The sequence below is a fragment of the Morone saxatilis genome, unplaced genomic scaffold (genome assembly GCF_004916995.1).
Source record: "Morone saxatilis isolate NCDOM2014 unplaced genomic scaffold, NCSU_SB_2.0 Contig3, whole genome shotgun sequence".
NCBI lineage: Eukaryota > Metazoa > Chordata > Actinopteri > Moronidae > Morone > Morone saxatilis.
In genome coordinates, this window is record NW_023339873.1 from 7,828,791 (window position 1) to 7,856,534 (window position 27,744).

At 40.2% G+C, this 27,744-nt stretch overlaps 2 protein-coding genes across 5 annotated transcripts in view; both read left to right on the plus strand.

The window, feature by feature from the left end:
• The first annotated feature begins 627 nt into the window (after nt 1–627).
• On the plus strand, nt 628–16,273 carry diras1b (DIRAS family, GTP-binding RAS-like 1b). Its single transcript, XM_035673851.1, has 3 exons — nt 628–777; nt 11,986–12,327; nt 13,909–16,273. The coding sequence occupies exons 2-3, from the start codon at nt 12,019–12,021 to the stop codon at nt 14,194–14,196; spliced, it is 597 nt and encodes a 198-aa protein (XP_035529744.1). The 5' UTR covers nt 628–777; nt 11,986–12,018; the 3' UTR covers nt 14,197–16,273.
• Nucleotides 16,274–23,108: 6,835 nt separating this feature from the next.
• gng7 (guanine nucleotide binding protein (G protein), gamma 7) overlaps nt 23,109–27,744 on the plus strand; it is a 10,396-nt gene continuing 5,760 nt past the window's right edge. The window contains exons 1-3 of one of the 4 annotated variants that reach the window (XM_035673852.1): nt 23,109–23,210; nt 26,345–26,475; nt 27,527–27,642. In XM_035673852.1, the coding sequence (XP_035529745.1) occupies nt 27,562–27,642 (81 nt within the window). In that variant the 5' untranslated portion in view covers nt 23,109–23,210; nt 26,345–26,475; nt 27,527–27,561. The other 3 variants (XM_035673853.1, XM_035673854.1, XM_035673855.1) reach the window with 3 other exon arrangements.

Consider the following 27,744-nt stretch of genomic DNA (forward strand, 5'->3'; position numbering starts at 1 on the left):
ATGGGTTTACCAAACACAATTCAGATTTTACTCACATATTTTCACTCTAATTTTAAAGTTTTAATCGTCGTAATTTCTGCAGCTATAACACAAAGTGAATCTGGCATAAATAAATAAATCTGCCTTGGCCTTGGAGATATCTGGCACTGTACTTTGCTGTGGCTGAAACATTGACACAATCATTTGGAAATAAAACGGGGCTCTGCTTAGGTTACATTTTTCTTTCTTTTTCTATTTGCTTTAATGTGATCTGTTGCTCAGGGATCATCAGTGTTTTTTACTTCCAGGTTTCTTCGATATTTGATATTATATATGATTAAATTGTGACCGCACACGTGAATATTAGGATTAATTTGCCTGTGCAGGGGTCTTAATTTTAAGTTTTGGAAGAAGCAGTTGTGGTCAATTTCACATCCTTGCACCAATCCAGGATAAAATACTTTTATTTTTTGTTTATATATATATTTTTTTAGAGGAAGTCCTTTTTTTATAGCTTATTTTTCTGTCACTCAACCACTAGGAAGTGTATGAACGAAAGAAATTCATGTGTGGACAGAAAAGGGAGAGGGCATAGCACCTCCCACGTCCTATCTGCGAGAGAGGGAGAAAGGGAGCGAGAGAAAGAGAGCGAGAGAGAGTCTGCTGTGGTGGTGTTGGAAATTGGACGACATGAGCTCTACATGAACCGTGTAAAATGCTTTAAGACGCTTCCGGCGTTTGTCTTTCATCCGTCTAAACCAAGGACGAGCCTGAAGCGGAGCTATACTTCACGACCAGGTATGGAGATGCTGCTCATCCCCGCATCTTTACATGGAGGTTAAATGTTGGTATTCAGTGGCGTAACCGCGGTGCTTCTGCGAGGCTGACTGTTGAGCGCGCACTGTGCCTGCTGTTCACGGCCAAAAACGGGACAGCAGACCTCATTTTCTTTATGTATCTGGTTGCTGTTGGTTTGATTTTATCTTTTCAGATTTGTGTTTGATAACCTCGGTCGTGTGAAATGTATGTAGCTTATTCCCGTACAGCCATATTGGCAGTCAGCAGGAGAGAAAGAGAGAGGGCAGAGATATGAGGGTGTTGGGTTTATCATATTGCTTTGAGGAGTAAAGGGAGGTGGAGGAGGGTGTGTGTGGGGGGGAGGGAGGGGGGTGTCGCTGCGACTGTGAAATGATGGCACCACTGCGAGATGGCGATCCTCTGGTATTTATGAATGAACCAAGCGGAGTGGGGTGGTCTGTAATGGCGTTGCGCACCAATCTGCGGACCGACGGCAAGCCCCCTCCCGCTGCCACCCCTTCCTGGCTACAGCCGAGGCGGAGATGCACGTCAACATTAAGTCTATACACTAAAAATGACGCCAGCGTGACGCATAAAGCCCGATTTCTGTGGCAAATGCCATGGTTAATCCTCCATCTGGATTTCTCCATGTCTCCTCCACCGTGCCCTGGTGTGCTGTTTGTTGTGGGTGTCGAGAACTGAGGAGAGCCATCGTGACATGCAAAGGCAGTTGTGAATCATTCAGGCCTCCTCTATGTATGTGTGAATATGTATGTGACTCAACTTCCTGTATGCATTGAACACTGCCACTCATGGGTGTGTGTGTGTGCGTGGGTTGCAGGGTTTGAGAGAGAGGAGAGAAGAGAGAGGAGAGATGTATGACTGTAAATCCTGTGATTAAGCTTTAAAGTGTGTGGTTGGGAGTAGCATAGGGATGCAGATGTTAAAGCATGTTGGTGGAGGATGGAGGATAAGTGGAAGATGGGGGAGTGTCAGTGTCCTGCCTGCACGCCTGTCTGTTTGTCTGTCTTGAATGGCCACAGTGGTTGCATAAGAACATTTCTCTCTGCTAAGCCAGGACAAAGAAATGACTCAATACACGGTAATAAGGAGAAACACAGAAAAAGGAGGTGATCCTGACATTTCTGAGTACGGATGCTGATGATTGATTTGAGTGTTTTTATTATTTTATTTTTATTTTTAATAAAAAGCATTAAAGCTGTGTGAGATCTGGATGACCAGATGTTGAGAAAGGGGTTCATTTCTTAGGGGACATCTCTTATGTCTGCAGATAAATTTGGCAGCTCCTAATACAAAAAGTCTTCTGCAATTATCAAGATCAGGACCGGTCGAAAAATGTGTTTTTCGTGCCTTCAGAGAATGAAAAAACATTAACTGGTGTCTTTTGGGTGCAGTTTCTGAGCTATTTATGTTCTTAATTTCTATAAATGTTCATTAATTAACCATGCATACATACAAAATCTAATTGGCTATATAGGATATACAATAAAGTTTTACCCAGGGATACCATGGTCTAACAGCAATTTTTTTCCCCTGTTTATCCATCTCTATTAATCATAATGAAGTTAAGTTAAGAAGTTAAGAAATTAAGTTGTTTTGTTGGACGGCTGCCGTCTGTGTGAATTTGACGCGGGTTGTTGCTCAGGTGGAAGATGCATGCTCAGTGAACTGTTCCTGAATAAATAAAGGTAAAATATTTGTAAAATGTATTTACACTATAGGAATCCTTTTTCAGTTGTATATACATATTTGTGTTTTTACTCCTCCAACTACCAGATATGGCATCTTTATTTTGAAGTAATTGGTACTTCAGGAGGCTAATTTAATTAGGTTTCAGATATGTGGAGAGAAGCATACAGTTTTGACCATGCTCCATCTAACTTGTACTCCTGCATATATTAGTGTTGCATATATTAGTGTTTTTTTGGCCCAGATTTCCCCAGACTCTAGGTTGAGAACCACAGTTTTAATTGTAGAAAATAGTCCGTGTTGCATTCAGTTTAATCCCAAAAGCACAAAACAAAAATGATACTCCTCTCAGAATGAGCTTACCTCCATAATGTTTCTTTGAGCCCCATCTTCCCCTGGTTATGTTTTATTGATAAAAAAAATAAAAAAAAATAGTTAACTGCTGTCTTCTCATGATGTTTAAGTCTGTCTGTTGCTTTGACAGCACAAATCTACTCAAGTGCACCATCACTGTTGAACACTTCTGAGCTATTTATACCTCTATACTGTATAACGTCTGCTTTAATACTGGACCAAATCGATGCTAAAGTGTTTTAGTTGTTCTGACAGCATCAGCTCATTTGAAAGGTCTACACAGTCTTCATTATACTTGGCATTAGGCAGGATTTTCTTGGTCTTGTGCATAACTAATCGAAGGCCAGGATGGCTGTTCTGGTCAATTATGCACACTGTGACCTCTGAGTTGCCGCGTTTTATTTGACATTTTGTTCAAATATCAGCTGTTCATTTAATGTAAAAAACCCCACCCATCTTAGAATCTGTTTCAAGAAATGATGAGAACTGAGAGAAAATTTAAAGTATTTTGCGGTTTAAGATAAAGAAAACGGTCAGTTTCATATAATCCCAGTTGCATCATGGGAACGTCACAAGCAGTCTGGAGCCGGGATTCCCATGTTGTCTCTGCTTTTACCCATCTGCGTCGTTATCAGACGTGGATCAACTGGTATTATAAAAAAGCTGTGCCTGGTTGAGCTTGCCTGTAGAAACCAATGGAATCAATCCAAAACTACCAACCCTGTCACCATCTGTCACTGCAGGCAGGCTTTTGCAACACACTACACCAGTCTGTAATTAGTGCTTCAGTCAGGTTGGGGCCTTCAAAGCTTCTAAGAATAGACTTTATTTAAAAAAAAAAAAATATTTGAATACATTAAGCAGACTTGAAAACAAACATGATTCCTCTATTACCGGTGCTGGAAATTGAATTTCTTTACTCATTCTTGGCCCAATTCTGGTCTTAATAGCCAGGTGCCACTGTGTTTCCCAGATTGCCAGGCTGTGGTATTAGCAGGGTCTTATGGAGAAGCCAGACGGAGCAACCCAGGGATCCCCAGGTCAAGCTAATACTCAGTACTAATAAACACTGAAAAGACTAATTACATGGCTGTCTTGCATCCAGTCCTGTGGAAAAAATGCTGCATAGAATAAGCATGATTATGGTTGCAGGTTATGATTACCGATCTGCCTGAGGGGGAAATGTTTTCCTAGACTCCTATTGAAAGTGTGCATTTACTATATATCTTCATTTAGACTAATTAACGAGCGGTTGCAGGTAGAGAGATGTTTTTAAATGCAGACTCTAACACTTTAAGTTTAAAGCAGAAGGAAGCTTTCTTATGGAAAACATACATCAGTGGAAGGCATTAAAAATGTTTTTTCTGTTTTAATATTTTGTTCTGCAACAGCCATTCAATGTGTTTACGTTCTGTATCACCCTATATAGTAGTTTTCATCGTTTGAGTCCACCACCCTGTATCCAAACTGCCTACTTATGCATACTATTTGCGTTTGTTTGGTTGGACTAAACATAAATACTAGTTGCTCCTCTGTTGTTCTGACAAAGTTGCTGGTCAAAGAGTGTTTGCTGTTGTATTAAACTTCACCTGCTGTTACTACTTTAACCTAAAGAGTTGCCAAATCAAGGATTAAGGATTAAAACTTCAATTTAGAAATGCTTATCATCCAGGCTGTTTTGCTTAGGCGTGGGGGTTTTCACCATAAAAACCGCAATTTGCAATAATCCACTGCAGTTTATGTGTTGAGAAAACCCCACTCTTACATTGCCAAGCTGAAACATCTGCACTGTGCTTGGATTAAATAAATTCAAAAGTGTTTAATCTAATTTCACTATCGTTGTGGTGAAAGTAATAACATATTTGGGAGTGTTTTAATTTCTTTACAATCAGAATCATCCAAGGAGAGCCTAAACTGGTGACAGTTCACTGGTGAACTTTCAAAGTAGTGCTGAGGGGGAAATTCCTGTGGTTAATAGGTGGATCTTCTGCTCCAAAACCTTCTGCTCCAAATTAAATATGATTCTGCGAGTCTCAATAGACGCATAAATGTCACCTTTATTGTTTGTGTGTCTGGCTCTGCTGATATTCCTGTGTCACAGTGAAAGTGTCGTGCATGCTGAGTCAAAGAGATGTGCATGGGCTATCAGAGGGATTCAGCGTGCATCAGGAACTGCATGTAGTCTTACAGGGAGACCGCTGGTAACTTAAGTCCTGGGAATTGGGTCAATGCAGGGCAGGGCAGGAGCACAGAGGAGGTTAAGCTCAATGATTAGCTACTAAGCCAGGACCACAGTGCTGCAATCTCTTGTACAGTCTAACGCATATACTCCATGCACGTACAGTGGAGTATGCTCAATCACAGTATGGATTGACACTGATGAGTAGTTTCAATTACAACCTTCAAACTCCTCAAGCATGCCCACACAGGTATTGTTACATTTAGAAGTTTATATTTAAAATGTCGTCTTGTTTACTTCAGAATCACTCAGAGGTGAAATTATGGTTTCTGTGTTCTGCACATTGATTGATTGATTAAGCTGGCAATGCTCTACAAAGAGGTCACTTGTAAATTTAGCTGTAAAGGTGTAAACGAGTGTATTTAGTTTAAGAGTAATGTAAATTGTACTTCCATTGAAGTGCTTCTTTGCCTTCTTCCCGGGAGTTAGATAAGAAGTTTCATGCCATTCTCATGCCTGTCCATTAAATATGATGATGGAGACAGCAGCCAGTAAGCTTAGCATAGCACAAAGACTGGAAACAGCTAGCCTGGCTCTGGCCAGAAGTCACAAAATGTTCCTACCAGCACCTCAAAGGTTCACTAATTTAAGTGTTAATAAATGTAATCTGTACAAAAACCTTGTAAATCTGAGTTTTTAGGTTATGGGAGGGCTTTTACTTCTTGGCTGAGTGCAATGACTCCAAAAATTGTCATTTTTACACATTGGTTTTTGTATGGATGAAACAAAGTTTGTTAGTTGTATAGTGTAAGTTTGGAGGTGCTGGTCGGTGCTTGAGCTTTGGACAGAGTCAGGCTAGCTGTTTCCCAATTTCCAGTCTTTGTGCTATCCTAAGCTAACCAGCTGTTGGTTGTAGTTTACTATATGCACAAAAGCGGTGTCAATTTTCTCATCAAACTCCCGGTTAGAAACCTAATAAGCCTATTTCCCAAAATGTCAAACTATTTCTGGAGTTTCTGAAGAGTAGACATTTTGTAGGTTTTCACAACAGTAAAAGAACCAGCATTATTGATGTGATCTAAAACTTCAAAAGAATCAGTTTTTTAGCAGCCAATCATATTAAATTGTGAATATTCCCATGATAACATTCATATGCTTAAATATTCATCCCTTTATGTGTATCGACCATATTTAACATATTTCAAACAGCAAGTCACACTCCATATTCAGTGGAGAGGATCCATTATACTGATGGATCTGGACATATTTTATAGATTTGGTTCTGATGGATATGAAAGGAATGTTTCCTTTCTTTGCATCATCACCCTCCAATAGACACACACAGTGAAGCAGATGGGAAAATATGTGAAAGTTCTGGAGAAACTTTTTCACATTCATAAATCTTAAATGAACTCCAACAGATTATCAACGGTTTTAAAATAAGAATATGTGAAGTGTTTTCTTTGGTCTTTCCATTCATGTGTTTTCTTAGCAGGTGTGAACCTAGAGAAGCAGCAGCGTGACTGAAAGTGAGAGACTGAATCAAAATGTATAAATTGAACCTCCACAGTCGGCTCAAACCTAATGAAAACACCCGGTTCTAAAAATTGCTCCTGCTAAAAATGCAGATTCATTCCTCAGGTAAAACACGCACATACACACACTTGAAAAAGCCTGAGCTGATGTGTGCCCAGGGAACAGGGAATCTTCTGCTTGACAGCACAGAGACAAACACACATCACACACACACACATGTTCACACACTATCTGACAGTGTGGCAGCTAAAGAAACTTTGTGCAGGTTTCAGACATCATGATGAGCATGCATGTGTCTGTCTGTGCACACAGACGTGACCAGAAGAGGACAGAATATTTCAGAAAAACCTTAAACAAAAAAAAATCTGTTGATCCTGTAAAACACTCATGGCCAAATAGCCGTGTATCTACAGCATTCCAGTATCCGTGGCTTGATTAAAACCCTTTCTCCACAAGATACCATGGGACCGCTTTGTGGGTGTCTATTTAATCACGCTCTTGATCTGTTGAATGGCATTGTGTTTGATGTTGGTTAATGCGCTTCCTTTGTGCCACTGCGTAAGTGGCTCTCTTGAGGAAAATTATGTGCATATTTTCGCTAAAGGTGACATTTCCTTGCTCGCTCTGTGAAATAAACGAGTGCAGAAGGCTGCGTTGCATCTATTTTGTGACTGAGAGGAGAGCAGGCCTGTTTGGTCTGTGCCAAAGCTATCTGCTAATGGAATTTGGCTGCACTGCCACAGATGCATTTATAGTGTACCATTAATTCATTAAGGAACTGCAGTCCTCTCATTTCAAATAAAACAAGAGAAGAGGAGGGGGAAAGGGAGAGAGACAGCTTGCATTTGGGAGGAGTGTCATTAATCTCAGAGGCCTGGTGTCAAGGACAAATGGTGAAGGAGCGGAAGTACAGTGTGTGTCTGTGCTTTCATGTGTATGCATGTCATTGTGAGGTTGCACCTGTGTGTGCAGTTATAGTTGCTGACAGAGGGAGGGAGGCGGCTAATTTTAGTTCAGGTGAAAGAAAGGAGGGAGCGGAGGAAGGTTTTGATGAGCAGGATCATTGTCGGGGAGCTTAAATCCGCATCCAAAAACCAACAGGCACCAAGCGAGGCAGGATGACAGACTGACAGGGCCCAGACAGACGAGCCCCATCGATCAAAACCACAGTGGCTTTAGTTTATTGATCATACAGCACAGAGACCTGGGGAGTGAGGGAGCAGGAGGCAGAGGAGAAACAAAAAAAAAGAAGCTCAGGGAGTAAGTCAAAGAAAAACATTTTGTAGATGCATAGATTAAGAGACAAGACAAAGTAAGAGCTGCACAAGGACAATCACCCTTGCAGATATCATTTCTGTCTTTAAAAATAACACTGTTCTCACAGAGTTGCCGAGATTTGGGAACACAGCTACACTGCTAAAAATAAGTCAGACAGGACAAGAAATCCTGTTTTGCCAAATTTATTTGGAAGAGAAAAGGCAAACTTATTATTACCCAAAACATTTACAGTTTATAAACCAACATGCTGTTTCAACTTTGACCTAAAAGTTGGACTGCAAGGAGGGATTGCTATTAACAGTTTCACATTAGCTGTACCTCAAAATAAAGAGGCTTACATAATCTGGCTAAACTGTTTTACATTTTATTACAGTTTACTGATTAACTGAATGCTTGTGTTTCTTGTCAATGGTCCCACCTGACTTTGTAGCAATGTTGCTCTGTTACCAGATCTCTGCAAGTACTAACCCAAAAAGTATTCTCTGCAGGATTACCTTTTGGGCACTTGGAGGTAACAAAACAATCTGTAAACTGCAAATAGTTCCTTAATTACAAATTCAGAAGCTTTAGCTCTGTTTTTGGTCACCACCAACTCTACTAAACTAAACGCATCACTATTTTCACCAGCTAGTCGCTGCCAGTTGGTGCTGAGAAGATATATGTCGCCTTCTTGTCCCCCCTAAAGTCTCTTTATCTGACTTACAAACATGAACACACATTTTGTGCTGCACCGTAGCTTGTTGAACGTACCACCAAACGAACAACAAAACAACATTCACCTGGGAAATTACTCTGCTGACGTCAGTTTGCAGTCTACATAGCGAATGCAGCTGCTCAGCTGCAGCAGATTGAACAGCATGTAAACATTAGATGCTGGTGTTCTCGTAACTCTTCAATACCACTAACAACGCGCTCTCTGCCCATCATGTGGGCTACAAAGCATGTTTGTTTACTTTGTCTCTCGTTCCCTGTGATGTAACAGACACACCGACACGCCGCTCCAGCTGGATGAAAAGACGAAAAGGAGCATTTCTAAAATTTCCCCAAAGACCCTTGTTGTTCCTTTTAAAAATAAAAACTATAGCCTTCTATACTCATACATTTATACTGACAAAAAGGGATGACTAAATGTGATTGATGTTGGACTTCTGTCTGAAAACCTGATTTGGCTTTATAAAACCATGTTAGTGTATTGTTAGTGCTCGTGTCTGTGTCTTAGCAGAAGCAGAAATCTGTGTTCAGCTGGCAGCTCAAAACACAAAGTTGTTGAAGGCCAAGACTTAAAAGCAACATTGACATTGCTTTTCATAACTAATCCTTTTGACCCTCTTGATTTTTTCACATTCAAATTCACATTGAAAATTATCCATCTGTCATTATTTCAAAGAGTAAAACTTTTGTTTGAAGTTTATAGCAGCTATAATCAGTATTGTTATTACAATGTGACAACAATGTGGAGGGTTTTTCTTTTATAGTGATAAACCTATAAAGAATTATTGCCTGAATCTGAAGCTCCCTTTAGCGTTACAGAGCTTTATAATGAATTTCAGCTCATTGTTTAGGTGTCCAGACTGCAACTTTTCTGTTTTGGTTCACTCTCACAGCTCTCATTGTTTTCAGCCACAGCTGGCAGTTTTCAGTGAAGTACCACCTAAAACCCACTCTACATACCTGCTCAGCACCAAACAGCAGACAGAAACAGTTAGAGACTAGCTTCTGTACATAGTGGAGCTAAATAATCAGTTATTTATCTTTTTCAGAAGATGGTAGAGATCAAAAACAGAGCTAAAAGACTGAATACTGAACTTATACCCATCAGGTGGCCAGGAATGTGACTGAATAGTTATGCTGCTCCCTGACTGTGTTAGGGACGTGTAAATAAGCAAGTGTTTGCCAACAAATTTGTCATATCAATTTGAACGGTGATGATGTGTCCATGTTGTCTTCACAACTACTTTCTGCTACCCTTAAGCGGCCAAAACAACTGTAATCACAGGTGTTAGCATTTATGTCAGAAGTTATGCTTCAAACTCGCTGGAAATTCTTGTTGACAGGCAAAATTTAGGCAGTATCCTTCACTATCTCAGAAAAAATGCAGAGTGCGTCGTCACCCTGAGGCACCGGAGAGCCATTAAACAATTAATCTGCTTTGTCAGATCAGAGTAAAACAGTCTGCAGCCCTATGAGCAGAAGACACAGGCTCACCTGCAAATTAAACTGTGTTTCTGTGTTCAGCATGAATATAAAACACTTTTATATGTCACCCTGTCTTACATCTATAGATTGACTATAAAACTCAAGAGGCACTCCCTGAAACCTCATTTATTTTGAACTCCTTGACTGATATTATCTAGAACCCAGCAATGCAATTACAGGGGCCCTGCCATCAATAGTGGGTTCCAGCAGTGCAAGCATGACAGAAATCCACTTATTCCATCTGGTATTGATGTCAATTTACTGTTTCATTACAGCAAGAGCTTAGAGAGCAGCACATGATCACAACTGAATGAGTATCTTATTATGGGACCTTAAAGCAAGTTTAGAACCACAGTGGATAAATAATTCAACAGATACAATGCGTAATCATGCACAGATGCTCAGCAGACACACAAGCACTTGCAAAGATAGCAATAGATTAGGTGTGAGGACATTGTTCTGATGCATATGTATGAGTTGCAGCAGGTAATATTGAGAGAGTCCTTCAATGTGCACTGTTGCTGCTGAATACAAACCAGGTATAGTTTTCAAATTCTTTGTTTTTATCTGTATACTCTTTTCAATTACTAGTGTAAATATTATAAAATACAATTTTGTTGTGCTTTACTTGAGCATTTCCATTTTATGCTACTTTTTACTTCTACTCCACTGCATTTCACAAGGAAATATTGCGCTATTACTCCACTATACACTATTTATCTGACGGTTTTAGTTACTAGTTACTTTTCAGATGAAAAGTTTACACAAAAAACCTCAAGTGAGTTTCTAGAAATTATATATTGTTAAGGGTTGAACTACCAAATAGTAATTTATGGTAGATAAAATTAGCTCCACCTCAACCAACTATATTTATAGTAATAAATAAGGCACAGAATGGACCCTAGGTCCATTCTGTGCCTTATGAGTACTTTTACTTTTGATATTGATTTTGATAAATGACTTCCCTTGAATCTGCATTATTTTTTTGGCCACTTTAGGGCAGCACACCTAGCTGTAATAACAACACTGACATATGGCCCTTTTGCTCATGCAGATATATAGAGCAACATAAGCATTCATTTGTAGTTGTGTTTATGGCCAAATGGTGAATTTAGGTCCAATATTCATCCTCATTTTAGCTCTGTTTTGTTCTCCATGAACCCCCGAAGGAAAACTCCTGAAGGAAATGCTGATAGAAATTAGGCTATGAGAGCTGTGACACTGAACCAAAACAGTTGCTGTAAAACCAAAATGATGGCCAATGTTAATAGACATTTTTTTGAAATGTACATTTATATTCTTTTTACATTTTGTCAGTTTTTTCATACATAAATTCAATTTATGTCCACATTATCACACACACACATGCAATCTAGTGGAATCCAATGCAGAAGTCCTGCAGTATATACAGTACTTCTTTTGTGATGATAATGTTCTTTGTGTGGTGTTGATTCAACTCTAGCTTTTTAAAGCTGTTGTTTGAGGTTTTGTTTTATTGGATAGCGTTGTATTATACATGAGTTCATATTATTGTTATTGTTGTTCTCCTATGCTGCAAGGACTCTCTGTCTCTTGCAGGGTTTGCTGCAGTTGCTAAAGTTGATAAATGAGGAAACGCTGGAATGTTTTTGGGGTTGAAACTGAGAAACTGTGACTCTACGAACAATATTGATTAGGCAAATGTCTGCGTCAGGTGAAACACTTGGAGCCTGACCAACCTCATCCTCTCTAATTTGTACTCTGGCTCACAGTCAGACCACGAGGACAGTTGAGTGCTTTCACACCCACTGGCCGAGGTCGAGTCCCACCAGAACTTCCCTTCCTGTTCCCCCATCTGCTTTGTATCTGCTGACTGATCGCTAAAAAATTCCTCTTTGCTAAAATTATCCTCTTTTCCCCACCCCTCACCTGTCTCACCCTGCTTCCTCCCCATGCTCCAACACTCAACATCGTAGGTGTAACACAGTCTTAAGCCTGAGGGGGGCAGAATGCCGGAGCAGAGCAACGACTATCGTGTGGTGGTGTTTGGGGCAGGGGGAGTGGGGAAGAGCTCCCTGGTCCTGCGCTTCGTGAAGGGCACCTTCAGGGACACCTACATCCCTACAGTGGAGGACACCTACCGCCAGGTGATCAGCTGCGATAAGAGCGTGTGCACCCTCCAGATCACCGACACCACAGGGAGCCACCAGTTCCCGGCCATGCAGCGCCTGTCCATCTCTAAAGGTCATGCCTTCATCCTGGTCTACTCCATCACGAGCAAACAGTCCCTGGAGGAGCTCAAACCCATTTACCAACAGGTGGGGAGTGATGCTGTGTGTGTTTGTTGATGGCTGTGGTTGACTGTAGGTGAGTGTGTACTATAAAGAGAGAGGCTGGTGTTAAAGTTGAGTGTATGAGTGTATTTATATGTGTTTGGGGTCTACATGTCTACAATATAGAGGTGCCTAAGTACTGACATCACCTTCAGGTTAGCATCTGTTCCACTAGTTTTTGTAACTCAATGAAATATTTCATTCTGTCTCTTTCTGATATAAGCCTGGGGTTTTACTTTCTATATCCTAAGAAAATTGGAATCCAGCATGATAAAAAATTAAAAACTTTGTGATTTTGACTAACTTAAATAATTACTTTTGGAGCATACAAACAACTACAGCTCTCATGACAATTTATGAGCGCAGCACAGGTACTTAAATTATCGTAACTTTTCATCCATAACCATTTTTTCAACTTTTAATCTCTGCCATGGTGTGCTGCTGTTATTACAAACATGTTTGAACTAACTGCGAACCCTTGACTCTTGCATGGACTCGCCTCTTTTGTCGAGCCGTGACATTAAACTATGAAGGTCTGTGGATTTACAGGAAATATTGACAAACTAAATACTGAATAAACACTAAAATATTTAATAAACAATCACATAAAAGCTTTCTTTTTAAAAACTACAGTTTTTATTCAGACATATGGAGTGAAACACACAACTGTATTTTTAATTATGTTATTACAAATATCAGTGTGATTATGAATGAACTTTTCTTACTTCTGGAACAGAACCTCTTCCAGTAAACTGTATACAGGAAAAAAAACTACAATGTTGTCCAGAAACTGGTTTTATGTCAAAGTAAGTATTTTCTTGTGGGCAATAAGATACCATATAAGATATAATTAAATGAAATATTTCTCTCTAAATAAGGAACGCTACACAAAAACACTGCAGCAAAAATATACAACCATCTTTGCTAATGGGTCCATCGAGAACTTGAAATGCATTTCAGTTCAAATAAAGTTCCAGCAAGATATTGACTGGATTTTCCCCCATCGCTGAGTATTTAATTTCTTTTAAAGAGATAAATGACATATGTTATAAATTATTATAACTATATATGAATTTAGTATTTTGTAATGCCTTATAGATCAGTCATAAGCTATTAAATATATATATATATATAATAAGCCTATATATATATAGGCTAACAGCCAACTGCCTTATTAGTTTATCTACAACCCATTAACAAGTTATTTAATAATATTAATAATGTAATTTGATACAAGTAGAAATAGGTAACTTATGATTACTTATGAACTGTTGTTCTTATGATTATACTTTACATGTATTGTAACCAAATGCAGAATGGAAATACAAAAGATTAATCACTTCTATTACACAATTCATGCATGAAGTGCAACACTAAGTGCTTTACAGAAAAGCAAGCAGTGTGTAAAAGTTGTGTCTCAAGATTTTGGGTCTATAGATGAACATGTCCTCTATTTTATCTTTTAGGCATATATTCTATTTGGATGCCATACTTGGGGTTAAGATTAGTAAGATTTATAATGTGAGCTGACCAGCCAGTATGTAACATTTCCCTCCTCCTCTGCAGGTCTTGGCCATTAAGGGCAATGTTGAGGCCATTCCCATCATGCTTGTGGGCAACAAGAGCGATGAGACCCAGCGGGAGGTGGAGACCAAGGACGGGGAAGCCCAGGCCAACCAGTGGAAGTGCGCCTTCATGGAGACATCGGCCAAGACCAACCACAACGTCACTGAGCTCTTCCAGGAGCTCCTCAACCTGGACAAGAAGAGGAACATGAGCCTCAATATCGACGGCAAGCGCTCGGGGAAGCAGTCCCGCGCAGAGAGACTGAAGGGCAAATGCAGCGTGATGTAAAAATCCAGGAGAGGAGGAGGTGGAGGAGGTGGAGGCGAGAGAGGGGGGAGGAAATACAGAGGAAAGGAAGAAGAGAAGGAAAATGAGAGAGGAGAGACTCACTAAATGTATCACTCAGAGCAAAATGTCTGCAAGGCAGTGGGAATCTCATCATCCACATCCTCCTCCGTTTGACTGGTGCATTCACAAACACAACTCAGCTGTTATTTTGAAAACATACAGGGTTTCAGTTTGGAGCTTTACATCCATGTGCATTCTACTATAAGGAGAAATGAGGGGCACTGACGCAGAAGCAAATTAAAAACGAGAAGAGTGCGTCACAGTCGGAAAACAACGTGGGTGTGGACTTTTGCATCATCCAAGTGCCACAAAACCAAGACGTCGGACTGCAATAAAGACCACAGACTGCAGCACCCCTTGAAAAAACACTGAAGGTTTCTGATCTACACAAAAGTGTCCTCTCTCACTTCTACACCCACCCATCCCTGCTCAGCTCACTCCTTAACTCCCCCCCTCATCATCCCAGCACCCTCATCCTTTGCATACTATAACAAATATAGAGAAACGTAATGTATAAGTAACAGAGTCAACACAGTTAGTTAGCTCACTCATCTGGTAGAAACACTATTTTAAGAGACTGAGGTGTCCGTCATGCTAGAAAGCACAGGACCCCCTGAAGGTTTGAGACTGCTAGCATGAACAACACGCGTTACAGCAGCAAAACGTATGACTGGGCTACATCCCAGAGCCACTCCTGAGGACTCTGATGTAAATAAACATGGGATATTTAAATATATTCCATCTAGTCTACACATGCCCTGCCCAAACTAGTATATCAGCCACAGGAATATGGTGAGGTTCGACGCATTAAAGCTTAAATTCGTGGCTAGAGGACAAATCTTATCATCTTCTCATCCTAACCATCCCTCTTGAAAGATAAAAAAAGACCTTACTTTTCCTTTATCAACCTGTCGTAATGTTAAAAACTCATCTGCAGACTCTCTAAATGTCCTCATCTGAAGTGGAGAAGCATCCAGCGGCAGGGTATGCACACACACGCTACTGATACGACGCAACAATCCTTTTAAGACTCTCATCTACTGTAGAATAACTCTGGATGAAAAGAAAGCTGGACTCTCATCAAAGTACGAAACAGAAATACAAGCCTGCCTTGTCTATGAGGATGATACACTTGGATAATCTTTGCCAAGCTGGTAAGACAGAAAGCAAACTGGGAGGATTTTTGGTTCTGAGGGTGAGAATGTCAGTTTGCTTTGGCACTTTTCATGTGAAGGTTTCTCTTCTTTTGCCTTTCTTTTTCTTGTTTGTTTGTGTTATGATGCTCTTTAAATTCATGTAAAAGTAAAAAGAAAACCCTCCTTAAACAAAAAGCACACAGAGAAAGATAAATAAAATAAGGGATGGATGTAAAATTGCTCCATGCTGATTATTCAGTGCGACCTGTATTGGTAATTCTGTTTCCTCTTTGGTTGGTTTGGTCACATTACCTCTCATACGCTAATGCAGGCATCGGTAAACAGGAAACAGAATGGGTCACACACACACATAAACACACACACACACTGCATGCGCACAAATGCATCCATGCAAGCGTCAAAACAAAAAAGTCAATCTGTGTAACACTGTTGACGGATTACATGAAGACAAACAGGGGCTCGCTCAGCCTAAATGCCCTCACATTGCACTTTATATCATAAACACACACACAACTGCAATTTGTTTTTGTTTTTTGCCTATATTATGTATTAATGATCTCTGCTTAATACAGAATATCCTCTTGGAGCCATTAAATAGCTCTACTGTATGTCCAAAGTGCATGTATACACCTTTTTTTTCCACACAGGAGCTCTGAATATTGTCCACAGTGTACACAGGACAGCCAAAAGCACAATACTTTTTTACCAACATATCTATTTGTACATTTTTTTGTCAATCTTTTTTGTATATTGTTTTCTTTTTTGTCTTCTTTGTTCAATTTTCATCTTTAACATTCATTCATCAGTCCTGAACATGGAGGAACAAGCGCATCATGATCTAGCTCTCCGTCTCGATGTAGATGTAACGTGTTTTCTTTGTCCAGTACATGGCACAATGAGGTTGTGGTTCTGCTGAACAACAGGGTATCGCGAGGTTGGCTGTGGCCGTGAAGCGTGTAAATGTGACGTCACCTCACGGGATTCGTAGCTTGTAGGAAGCGGAAGAGGGTCAGATTATTTGTCTGGTTTTCTCCATCTCTCAGGCGGTTTTAACAACAATTTGGGTGGAGGATAATCTGCTCCTGTACTGTTAAACCCAAAGACACAGATGATGCCCCTTTTAACTGTGTGTCCATCTCTCTGGAAAAAAAAGAAAAAGCACAGCAACTGTTTTCATCTGTCTCCTTCTCTGTCTTTATGTGTGCAGCAGAATCAACAACTGGGCACTTTAGGGTGACATTTTACTTGAAGACTTGTTTATTAATCAGCAATGCCTCATTTATAAGCACCATGTAGAATGTCCCTCCTGCATTATTCACGCCCCCCCCCCACATAAGAACTATTTCAAATGTGTAGTTATTGTAAATAAGCATATGGTAGTTGAATGAAATGTTCATAAGAGCTTCAAGTAAGATGTTACCCATGTAAAGAAAACTGTACCCGCTGTCTTTCTGGGAATAAGTCCTTTGTAACCAGGAAATGTTGTTACAGTAGGAGGTTCGATGTTGCTATGTACTGTAATATACAGCTTAATAATGATATATTGTATTTGACACATCCACTCTTCAGATCTATCAATCAGATAATACTAGCAAAATGTGAATATGTAACTAAAGGTTCCACTCCATGGCTGTTACGTTTTTTTATCTTGAAAAGCTGAATGAATCCGTTGTTATCGATGTGTTGTACTTTGCACTAATGTGAGGTCCTGTTAAAATCAAAAATTTGCATTGTAAACGTACCCTTTACCTGTTAGATGCCAGGGATGCTCACTCGTACTATCATTTTCTTTTTTTCATCAATTAATATTTTTTTTAAAAACAAGTTGTATTTGAAATTTGTCTGGGTTTGTTTTAGCCAATTAAGATACTAGAAGGATGGAATGATTTCTGACATGTACCTACCTGTTGTGTCCATCTAAAGGTCAAAAAGCTTAAACAAAACAAAACTAAAGCTGGAACAACTACCAGACAGTTCCGGTCTGATCTGATGTGTAGCTACCGGCAGCAGTGATGCACACCCTGCATAAATATCAGCCTGACACCTCTGGATGCTTCATGCAAACGCCAGATTGCATCGCATGTTTGTGCAATCTGTTGGTCTGCTGACGTCTATCGGAGACGTTGTTGTTCATGTTCCTGCGTGGAATATGATACAACAGGGAGGGAAAAAACAATGAGACAGCGTGCGAGAGCAGTATGGACAACAAGCTGGAGCTAGAGAGGGAGCTGTGCTATTAATAGAAATAGTGTGAAAATATGGAGTGAAGCTGCACTGATCGCGGCCTGTTTAGGATTAGAATGTGCTTGCATGTGGGGAGGCGTGCATGGGAAGTGTGTGAGCATCAGTTGAGTTTCTGGGCTGTGTGAGTTAAATGCTGGCATGAATCAGGACAGACACCTCTGCCCCCGTCCTCCCATGGCTTGTTTCATCTCATTTGTCAATGGAGCATATTCATTGCTGCTGCCTGCGTCTGTGTGTGTGTGTGTGACCATGAGTGCATCCATGTATGTGCGCAATCAGCCACCTATTTGCATTCCTTCACTCTGGCCTGCATGAATGTGTGTGTGCATGTTTGTGTGTTGCTGTTGTACCATCTTATATGAAATGTCTGTCAGTTATTTGAAGCTTTCCTGTGGAGAATGCCTACACATTTCTGCATGAGTCATCCCGCACTGCTCAAACACACCCGTATACACATACAAACACACACATATAAAAACACACAGGCTCATAAAACAGGCATGGAGGCAAAATAGACAGACTGCATGCCCTTAGGTGCACACACACACACACACACACACTTACACACACACACAGGCCTTGTCAGTGAAGTCTCGTTGGCTCACTGGCTGTTTTTCTGCTCTGCGCTGTTGTACAGGCACCACTGTCAGCATTACTTCTCCATAAATCAGCTGTCTGCCCCCGGAAATCTTGAGTCTCTTTCACATTCATCCCCTTATTTTTTTTAATAATTTTTTTGTGTGCGTGTTTTTGTGAGTCGGTTGCACTTGAACAGACTGAAGGCCGACCATGGTCACATCTGATTGTAGATAGCTGTAAATAGTGTTCAAAGGACTTAATATTTCAGACATGAGAGAGTGCAGAGGAAATGATCTGTGGTGGGAAGGTGCCGTCACCTGAGTTTTCTTCAGAGAAGACTTTATGTCAACTTCATCAGCTGTCATAAAGTTGTTAAAACTTTGGGCTTTTTCCAAAGTATGGTATAATTTTCTCTGCAAGAAAAAGAGCTAATTGACTTTTAAAGAGGGAACTATGGAGGCCCAAAGCGTTCAATATTAGATTAATTAAATAAGGTGCTGTAAAATGACTAGATACAATCTGTAATAATACAATAAATGTTTAGATTTCAGCTGTTATTTTCATTTTTTACTCTGCTTCTTTTCACAATGACAGAGTTTATTGCAGGTCATTTTCAATTAATTCAGTGTTGTTAATTTCCAAATGTCAATTTTATTTTGAACAGTTTATTTTATAACACCACTTTTCATCACCAAGTCTGTCAATCAGGACAGAACCAGTTGTGAATGTGTTCCTTGTTTGTTTTGATGAAAAGTGGGATTATAAAATAAACAATCACTAGGGAGAAAAATTGTGACATAAAAACAGTCTTTGTGACAAGAACTTGGAAAAGAAAATGGAACTAAATAAAAATGTCCTACAATGAAATTATGCAATTGTGCAAAGAAGCAAGATAAAAATAATTTTCATTTAAAGACTTTAAGACTTTGTTATTTTCGATTATTATTTTACAGTTTTGTGGTTTAATTATATATTTTTTCTTTATGTAATTTGTGTGATTCCTTATTTCATAATGTCATCTTTATTAATTTAATATTGAGCACTTTGGGTCTCCATAGAAACCTACATAGGGAGCACTTAACCAAAATTTAAATTAGAACCAGGTAAAGTTCACCTCACATGTTGGTCATGTTGCTGAAGAGTCTTGTACAGCAGAGGAAGCGTGGTTCACATGTGTCCTTCCATAGCAGGATGGGAAACATGATGCCGTGATGCTGAAACAAAGGGCAGTCAGTAAAGTCTAAATACACAGGAAAGGTTGTAAGGTATGTTCCATAAACTCATTTCCACCAACAAGGGCAGGTTACAGTCCTGTTGAGTTGCGCTAAGAGGCGGGCAGAAAAATTAGTGTTGGAGGATGAGTGGAAAACTGACCCTGTTAACCTCTCCGGCTCACCCCTTTACATCTTGTCTGATCGCCTCAGATCCTCACAAGCTGTTTTTTGTGGACGGGGCATAAAGTGGGGCATATAGACTTTGTGGGTAATGTAGTTTGGTACTATCCTGTCACTCTGGCTCTTCATTCCTGCATGGTCCCTATTGGTGTTCCAGCCAGCATGAGAACAAGGACACAAACTGTGAATCATCTTTGTATTTTTTAAATAAATTCCTCAGCAGCATTTACGGCTTCAGTTTTGCAAATGGTTTGTTTATTTTAAAGCACTTATTGTTTTTTGTAAATTATTCTATTGGTTTTTTTTTTGTTTGTTTTTCTGTTGGGACTTTTTTTATTTAACTAATTATGATGTATAGATATTTATTCTAGCAATAGTCTTCCTATTAAGATATACTGTGCTGATGCATCCTCTGAATAACTGAAAATAACATATATATATATATATATATATATATAGATGATAATAATAATCAAATCTGCAAAATGATTTTCCTAATAAAAATGTGAACTGAGGAGTGTTTCTCGTCTTTTTGATTTTTGGATGACTGGTCGGTCCACCACTTTGGTCCAAATTCAAACAACTATTTGATGTATTCTTATGAAATTTTGGAGACATTCATGGTTCCCAGAGGATGAATCCTCATGACTTCATGTGTTCCCTTGACTTTTCTTCTAACGCCACATTTGTTTGAGTCAAATCTCTCAACTACCGGATGGGTTGCCATGCCATTTGGTACGAACATTCATGTCCCCCTCAGGATGAATTACTGTCTTTCTACCCTGACTTTTCCTCTAATGCCATAGCACCAACAAAATTTCACCTTGTCCAATAGTATTTTTATTTTACTAAATAACTGAAAACCTAATGACATTCTCATCAGCCTCAGCTATACTGTTTTCAGATCCTTAAATAGAACCAGCATTACTGCAATATAAAATTACTCACAATGAAAGTCCTGGATTGACAACATACCTACATAAAAGTACCAATGCATTAGCCTATTAGAACATCAATCAATCAAAGTATATTGGATATAATTATATTATTGGATTGTTATTATTGATGTGTAGAATTTTACAGTTGTAAAGCTGTCAGACAAATAGGCTATTAGGCCATTAGGCTAGGGCTGTGTTGTGGAGTAGAAGTATAAAGTTGTATAAAATACTCTCAAAGTAAAGTACAAGTACATCAAATATGTGCTAAGTGCTAAGTACTGTGGGCCATGTACCTGCCATACACACCAACCCCTGCACGCTAACCCCCTTACTGGAGAACATAGTAGGATGCTGGATCCAGTCTACCACCTCTCTCCCTCCTTTCACTCTCACATCTGCTTGGGGATGCTGTGCCCAGCGCGGTTGCTATGGAGACGGTGTGACGTTGACGACGGTTGTCGCATCAGAGTGTGGTCTGACCGTGGGGACAGAGATGCGTTACGACAGGCGCAGGTCTCCCAGGCTGCTGCTGGAGTACAACAACGCAGGAAGACAAAAAGAAAAACAACAACAACAACAAAAAACTCTCTCCCCTGAGGCCAGTGTGGCAACCCCTCTGCTGGATTTTAATGAGACCATTCTCTTGTCCACACGCAGACACACACTTGTGCTTCTAACCAACGAGGGGAAGTCTATGTATTAGGTCAAAGACACGCCTGCCAGCATGCACATGACGGCTCAGAGCAAAATACAAAAAAAAAGAAAAGAAAAAGGTTTGTGTGGGTGGGTGGATGGGGGTGCCACCTCTGTCAGCCTGAGAGCATCTTTTGGTTGTGACTCATGGGCTTCCACCGCTGATTTCTTAGAAAATGAAGAGCTCTGCTGTAATCCACTGTAACCACACTGTCTCTTCAACAAGACACACTCAGGGGGGAGGAAGGGAGGGAGGGATACAGGGGGTGAAATGGAAGAAGAAAGAGAGACAAATGAAGAAGCTAAAAGGTGAGCAAATGAAGGAGAAATGTATAGGCATACGCATAATTTCACACGTCAGTGGAAATGAGGCCAATGCGGTACTCTGTGGGAGTTATAAATAGCTCTCCTGTGGTTATAATAAGGAGCTAGAAAAGGGTTTCCATAGACGTGAAGCCATGGCTGCAGAAGTGCGCATGTTTGCATCAAAGCAGCTCTAAGACTGAATGTACCTACATCTCCATCTCTGTCAGCATCAACAGGGTTTCATGGCCCAAAAACAAAGATCCCAAAAAATCCTACACACCAGACCTTTATGTCCTCTTCACCACAGAGCGAATGGTCCACAATCTGCCAATAATCAGGCAGCAGATGCAGCACTTTTTAGCTCTGTGTGGAGGAGTGGACTACAGCTCGGTGGAAACGGAGGATGCGTGTTTTTGCGCCGGGCCTGCCAGGAATAGAAAGGAGCGGCCCACACCTCCCAAGAGAAGAAGGAACTACAGCTGGGTCAATGGCGCCCCTGTGTGGCAGCACAGCGCAGCGGACTCATGTGGAGGCGAGTCGTTTACACTGAGAGGTACACAGATCCAGATGTGCACGACAGAGGGGAAATACACAACTTGCAGGCTGGATAGGGAGCGGGGTTAAGGTCATGGTAGAGTTGTGAAATATGGTTTATTTTAGGCCATGATGGCAACAGAGAAATGACAGAGTGCTTTATTTGAAGTAGTTTACAGTAAAATTAAAAAAATATGTAAGGAAATATGTAGAGGTCTTGCACTACTGTCTTCATTTATTTATTTGTGTTGTCCCTAGTAGCTTAAATCCTGTGCAAAGAAGATGCTTATAAAGAAAAACACATATTTAGACGCTTGAACCCCTGGAAAAACATGTACTATCTTACTGCATTTAGGGTACTAGTGAGCATGTATGCTGAAGCAATATAGCCTACATTTTTATTATTATTAGCCTATAAATAATTTAATTATCTGCATGGAATCAGAGCCAGCAGCTATAATTAATAATAATAGATACAAAAAAAAGATCAGATATTAAATCCGCTGGTGGGAAGATAAAGCCATTTAACCTCTAAACAAAAAGACATGTTTTTTTAGGGGGTATCAAGCAATATATATATTATTTATTTTTATTATTTTTTTTACTTCATTGCTAAATAAATGTGAACACACTGAGATCAGGCCATTCATTTTGAATGGGGCTTTCATTCATGCAAGTGTCACCCATTAAAATATCCACTAAAATGTCCAAACTTACAGGATTAGAAAAGAGGTCCCCAACAAAACAGATGACTCCCATTAAATATAGGCCTACTATTATTCCTTTAATCAAAAATAATTGGAAAACACATCTATTCAGGCTCTTCCTGTTTCGAGGATGCATTCGGGAGATCTGCGTGAATTTGTTTGTTTTTGAGCCCCTGCGGGTTAAAGGTGCTGTCACCGGATCGAATGGAGGGAGGGAGAAGGAGAGAGGTAGGAAGAGAAGGGAAGGGAAGGGAGGAGGAGGGGGGGGGGGTAGAGGAGTGGACAGACACTGGTAACGGAGGGGGAGGCGTTTGGCTCGGTGAAGACGGGGAGTGAACGAGCAGAGAGGGTGAGAAACCAGCGGATCTGGCCCTTTAAATCACCAATACAGCGCATTCGGAGGTGAGTTTGGAGATATTCGGGTATTTTTCTCCCTGTGTATAATAATTGTAACGCGTCTGTGCGCCTCTGCAACCCCGGCTTCTCGTCACCGAGGGCGGCTGCAGCGAAGAGGGGCTTCATCAGTGTCACGAATCCGGTTTTCCCCAACCCTTTGCCGGCAGAGAGGGTGGGGAGGACCGGGGACAGGGTCAGTGGAAGATTTCCTACAGCTCGGCTGGACTCTTGAGGACGCGCAAGCCACTGTATCCAAAAACCTCTGGATTTTATCTACTGAAGTAGGCCGTATCCCGATCAATTTGCATAATAGCGGAACATAAAGGCATGCGCTCCAGTCTTGTGCCCATTGTCGCTGGATGGGTTCATATTGGCCGCTGGAGCCTGCCTCCCTCAAAACATGTCACCACCCTGCTCCCACGGCTAACAATCAGGGCCTATTTTCAGTCCTGAAGCGGTCTAGTCGGGTCTTCACTTGGGAAAATATCCCTGGCTTTGATATGTGCACAAGGTCTGCCTGTGCTTGCGCGCCTGTGCGTATGCGTGTGTGTGTGTGTGGAGTGTGGATAGCCATGGGAGAGAGAGGACATGCTGTTCTATCCATCAAAATGCCCGCATTGTGTTTTCACACGGTGGAGCAGAAAGCAGGGCCTATAGCGGAGGACATGGCTTCGAACTGCAGGCCCGATCAGCGCTCAGGAGCAGCTAGGATCAATAAGGATTGATGCATTTTTGCGCGTCTTGAGAGCGGCTGTGGGCTCGCAAGGCTCATTCGCTGGCCGGGGCCTGTCCAGATCTCTGGTGATGTTTTTGGTCCAGGCCAAGAGAAATGACCAGCTTGTTGTATAGGTTCTAGCTTCTGTGCATCGGCTTTACAAGCAAATGTTTTCATTTTGGGGGGCGTAGAAGAGGAGAGATTTGGCTGTGGAGGGGGCAAACGTTCAACATTTGTGCTGGTTTTTAAGGGTACAGCTTCTTCCTCTCAGCGCGGAATGCGCCATAGCAGAAAGTTTGAAAAATCAACAGGCTGAAGAAATCAAAGCACTAGGTTTATGATATCACAGAAGTGTGGAAAAAAAGTGATTTAGGCAATATATTTCTTAACTGCACTGTCTTTTGTTGCTTATTTATATGAGAAAATATGAAAACATACATTTCTGAGCAAAACCATCATTTGCATTTGAATGTGCACTTTCAAAAAAGCTAAAGTTTGCGAAAGGCACAACAGCTTGTAAACAAGGAGGATAGGAGTTGTCACCTCCTTTCAATATATGCCCAGTTATGTTAAAAGGTGGCACTTTTATTATTTTAGAGGAAGCAGATCCTATATAAGAGTTTGGCAACAAAATAAGAGCACACACACAAAGAAACTACTTGTTCAATAAGCTTGTTGTTTTATTTTTTTGTGACTGGTGTTGATTCAGCTCTGTGGTAGTTTACCTGGCTGATTTCGTGGTGTTTACTTGGTTTATTATTAGGAGTTGTTGTTGTTCATATTTATATTCTTCTTTTGGCTGTCAGACGCTGCATGTGGGATGATTTAGGGACCCTCCTCAAACCATGAAAGAGAATAAGAAGATATGTTGTTATGGGAAGGTTGTGTGTTCGTGTTTGTGTGTGTGTGCACTTGTAATAAACACGTTTAAGGACATTCATCTGTTCACACAGTAACATTATTGACACTCACCTCATATTTGGGGACGAATAACAGGTCTCCACAAGGTAAACCGTTACATTTTAGGGTTAAAACTAGGATTACATTCAGGTCGGGGTTGGCTTTAGGTATATGGTGGTTAGATTAATGTTCAGGAACATTTTGCAGTAGTTTGTATTCTAAAAAAGTTTATTGTGTCAATTCTTTGAACTAATAAGGAACTAAGGAGTATTTACATTTCCAGAATGTGATCTAACATCACACTAATGTGTTCTTTTTGGTATCTTTTTGGTATTGATACTGAAAACAAGACTTTAAGTATTAGCAGTATCGATACACCCATCCATAATCTTCAGGGAACTCATTTAAATCAATGCAATGCCATCAAAAACAAGTGTGTGAGAGAGAACAAATGAACAGAAAAAGGTCACGACAAAAGTGGGGGTAATTTGAGGGATTACGATTTGGGCTCAGGGTTAAGATTAGGATTAGGATTCAGAATTATGGTTAGACTGGGGGGAGAATCAATAAATGTCTTCACAAGTATAATAACACAAATGTCTGTGCAAAGACAGAAAGAGAGAGATTATTTTATCAGGTGTTATATGTCTATTCACTTCCTCCTCTCTCTCTCTCTCTCACACACACACACACACAAAAGCCCTAATTACAGACATGAATCTCTGAGCTACTCCACAGTAGGAGTAATTAAAGCAGGGCTCTCCTCCCGGGAGAGAGATGGCGACAGACAGAGAGACACAGTGAGAGACACAGTTGTAACACACTCATAGTGATGTACGTGAGGAGCGAGGTGTGCTTTGATCATATGTACCGGTGGGGAAACTTCTACGCTGTGCTAACAGAAGTGTAAAAGGAAGAAACTGGAGTTTTTTAAATGAGTTTTAGACACCACAGGTATGAAAGGACTCGAAAAAAAATTTTGGGATCAGTGATACAGGAATGTTCTGTCATCTAATCAATTAAGTGGGATTACTGGTGCTTTGTGAAGAAAAATGAAGTTGTGATGACAGATATTGTAATACGAATGATAAGGCTCATGATGACAGTTTGGCATTGAAGTAAATTCCTCCCTCATGAGCTCAAAGTGTTTGCAGTTTTTATATTAAAATATTACAAACTGCATTTTCGTTGGGCCCTACGCAGGACAAAATGCAAGGTGTGATTTTTCTAACTGAAGTCAGCAGTTATCCCAACTCAAAATAGTACAAGAATGAATGCAGATGTCACTCTAATTACTAAAACAATATAAAAAAAACTCCCCATATGGGACCATGGAGCTAAATCTGAAAACCAAAAGGTGTTTGGGATCTGTGACATCAAACATGTTTTAGAACTCCAGGTATACAAAACTACAAATAGAAACTAACATTTGAAATTATATAAATAAAATGAAATGTATAAAATGTTTGCCAGTCTGTAAACTAGCTTTGTAAGCAGCCATCTCACCTGCTCTCCTTTTTCACAGAGACAAGCCAATGTGAGCTCAGCTGCCGTCCAGCTCTGTCGATTGACTTGGCAACTGTCCACTGCACCACTCAGATTGTCCTCTCCATCCAGTCACGTTTGTGTTCAGAGAGTCTGCCTACCATCAGTCAGGTAACACTCTATTATCTCTGTGTATTTATCTTCCTACAGGCTAAAAAAGATTTACCAATATTGAGCATGAATGACAAGCATAGATCATAATGTTTGAGGTGATTTGCAACCTCCATCTTTCGTTATATTGTGCATATCACCTCCAAAAACTGTATTTTGGGCAAGAAACTGTCATGTTTCACTCATTGATAGTGTTGCACTACCATGTAGTAACCTCATAGTGGTGCTATAACTCTACTGCACACTACTACTGAAGTCAGTGAAATAATTATATCAGGAATCATAATAAACTTTGTCTTTGTTTAATCTGGTCAATTTTGAAACGTACAGATGTTGATGCGATATACATGGCCTTCATCTGATCTTTGAGCCTCCAACTCACAAGTGTGTTGTTTAATATGCAACAAACAGTGGTCCTTCACTTTTTTAGAAGTATCAATACCACAATGTCAAAATATTTCATCAAAATAAAAGTCAAGGATGAAAAAACTTGCTTAAAACTAAAGAAGTTTCATCAACAAAAAATAAAGTAGCAAAAATAAAAGTACTCATGCAGAAAATGGTCCTTGTTAGAGTACATTATTATATACTATATTATTGGATCCCTAATACTGCATGCAGCATTTTAATGGCACACAGTAGTTGGCAAAGCTCATTTAAAGTACTTTATTATAAACTAGTTCAACCTTTAACATATTTCATGCTATGTTATAATGTGAACATATGGCAAATTATAATCTGCAAAGTGGCTGTAGCTGTGGGGTAAATTAAGTAGAGTGTCCCTCTGAAATGTAGTGAAGTAGAAGTATAAAGTGGTGAAAAATTAAAATACTCAGTACAGTATTAAAGTAAATGTATGTAGTTACACCACCAACAATCAACAACTTGACCGCTTGTCAGTCTGAACATGCAAAACTATGTTCCTAAATCCATTTTAGTAGCCAGGAGACACCTATTCCTTCCCTGTCCTGCACCCGATATTTGATGAAAAATCATCCAATATTGTCCGTGTAGTAAAACTTTCATCTCCCCCTCTCTCTCTCTCATTCAGTTTTCTCCTGTGTTGGTGTAGTCTGATGGATCAGTATGTCTACCACTAATAATATCGCCCAGGCCAGGAAACTGGTGGAACAGCTGAGGATTGAGGCAGGGATTGAACGCATTAAGGTAGGACATTAGTTTACTGCCACGTTTTGTATCTTGTGTGATTACTCATCCACGCCTGACCATCCTCTCCTTATACTCCTTCTTTCACACTCTCTCCCCCCC

Bases quoted from the DNA above. Each gene is read 5' to 3' on its own strand.
- diras1b (XM_035673851.1), top strand. From the start codon at position 12,019: ATGCCGGAGCAGAGCAACGACTATCGTGTGGTGGTGTTTGGGGCAGGG. The intron at 12,328-13,908 runs GTGGGGAGTGAT...CCTCCTCTGCAG, and splicing joins TCAAACCCATTTACCAACAG to GTCTTGGCCATTAAGGGCAA.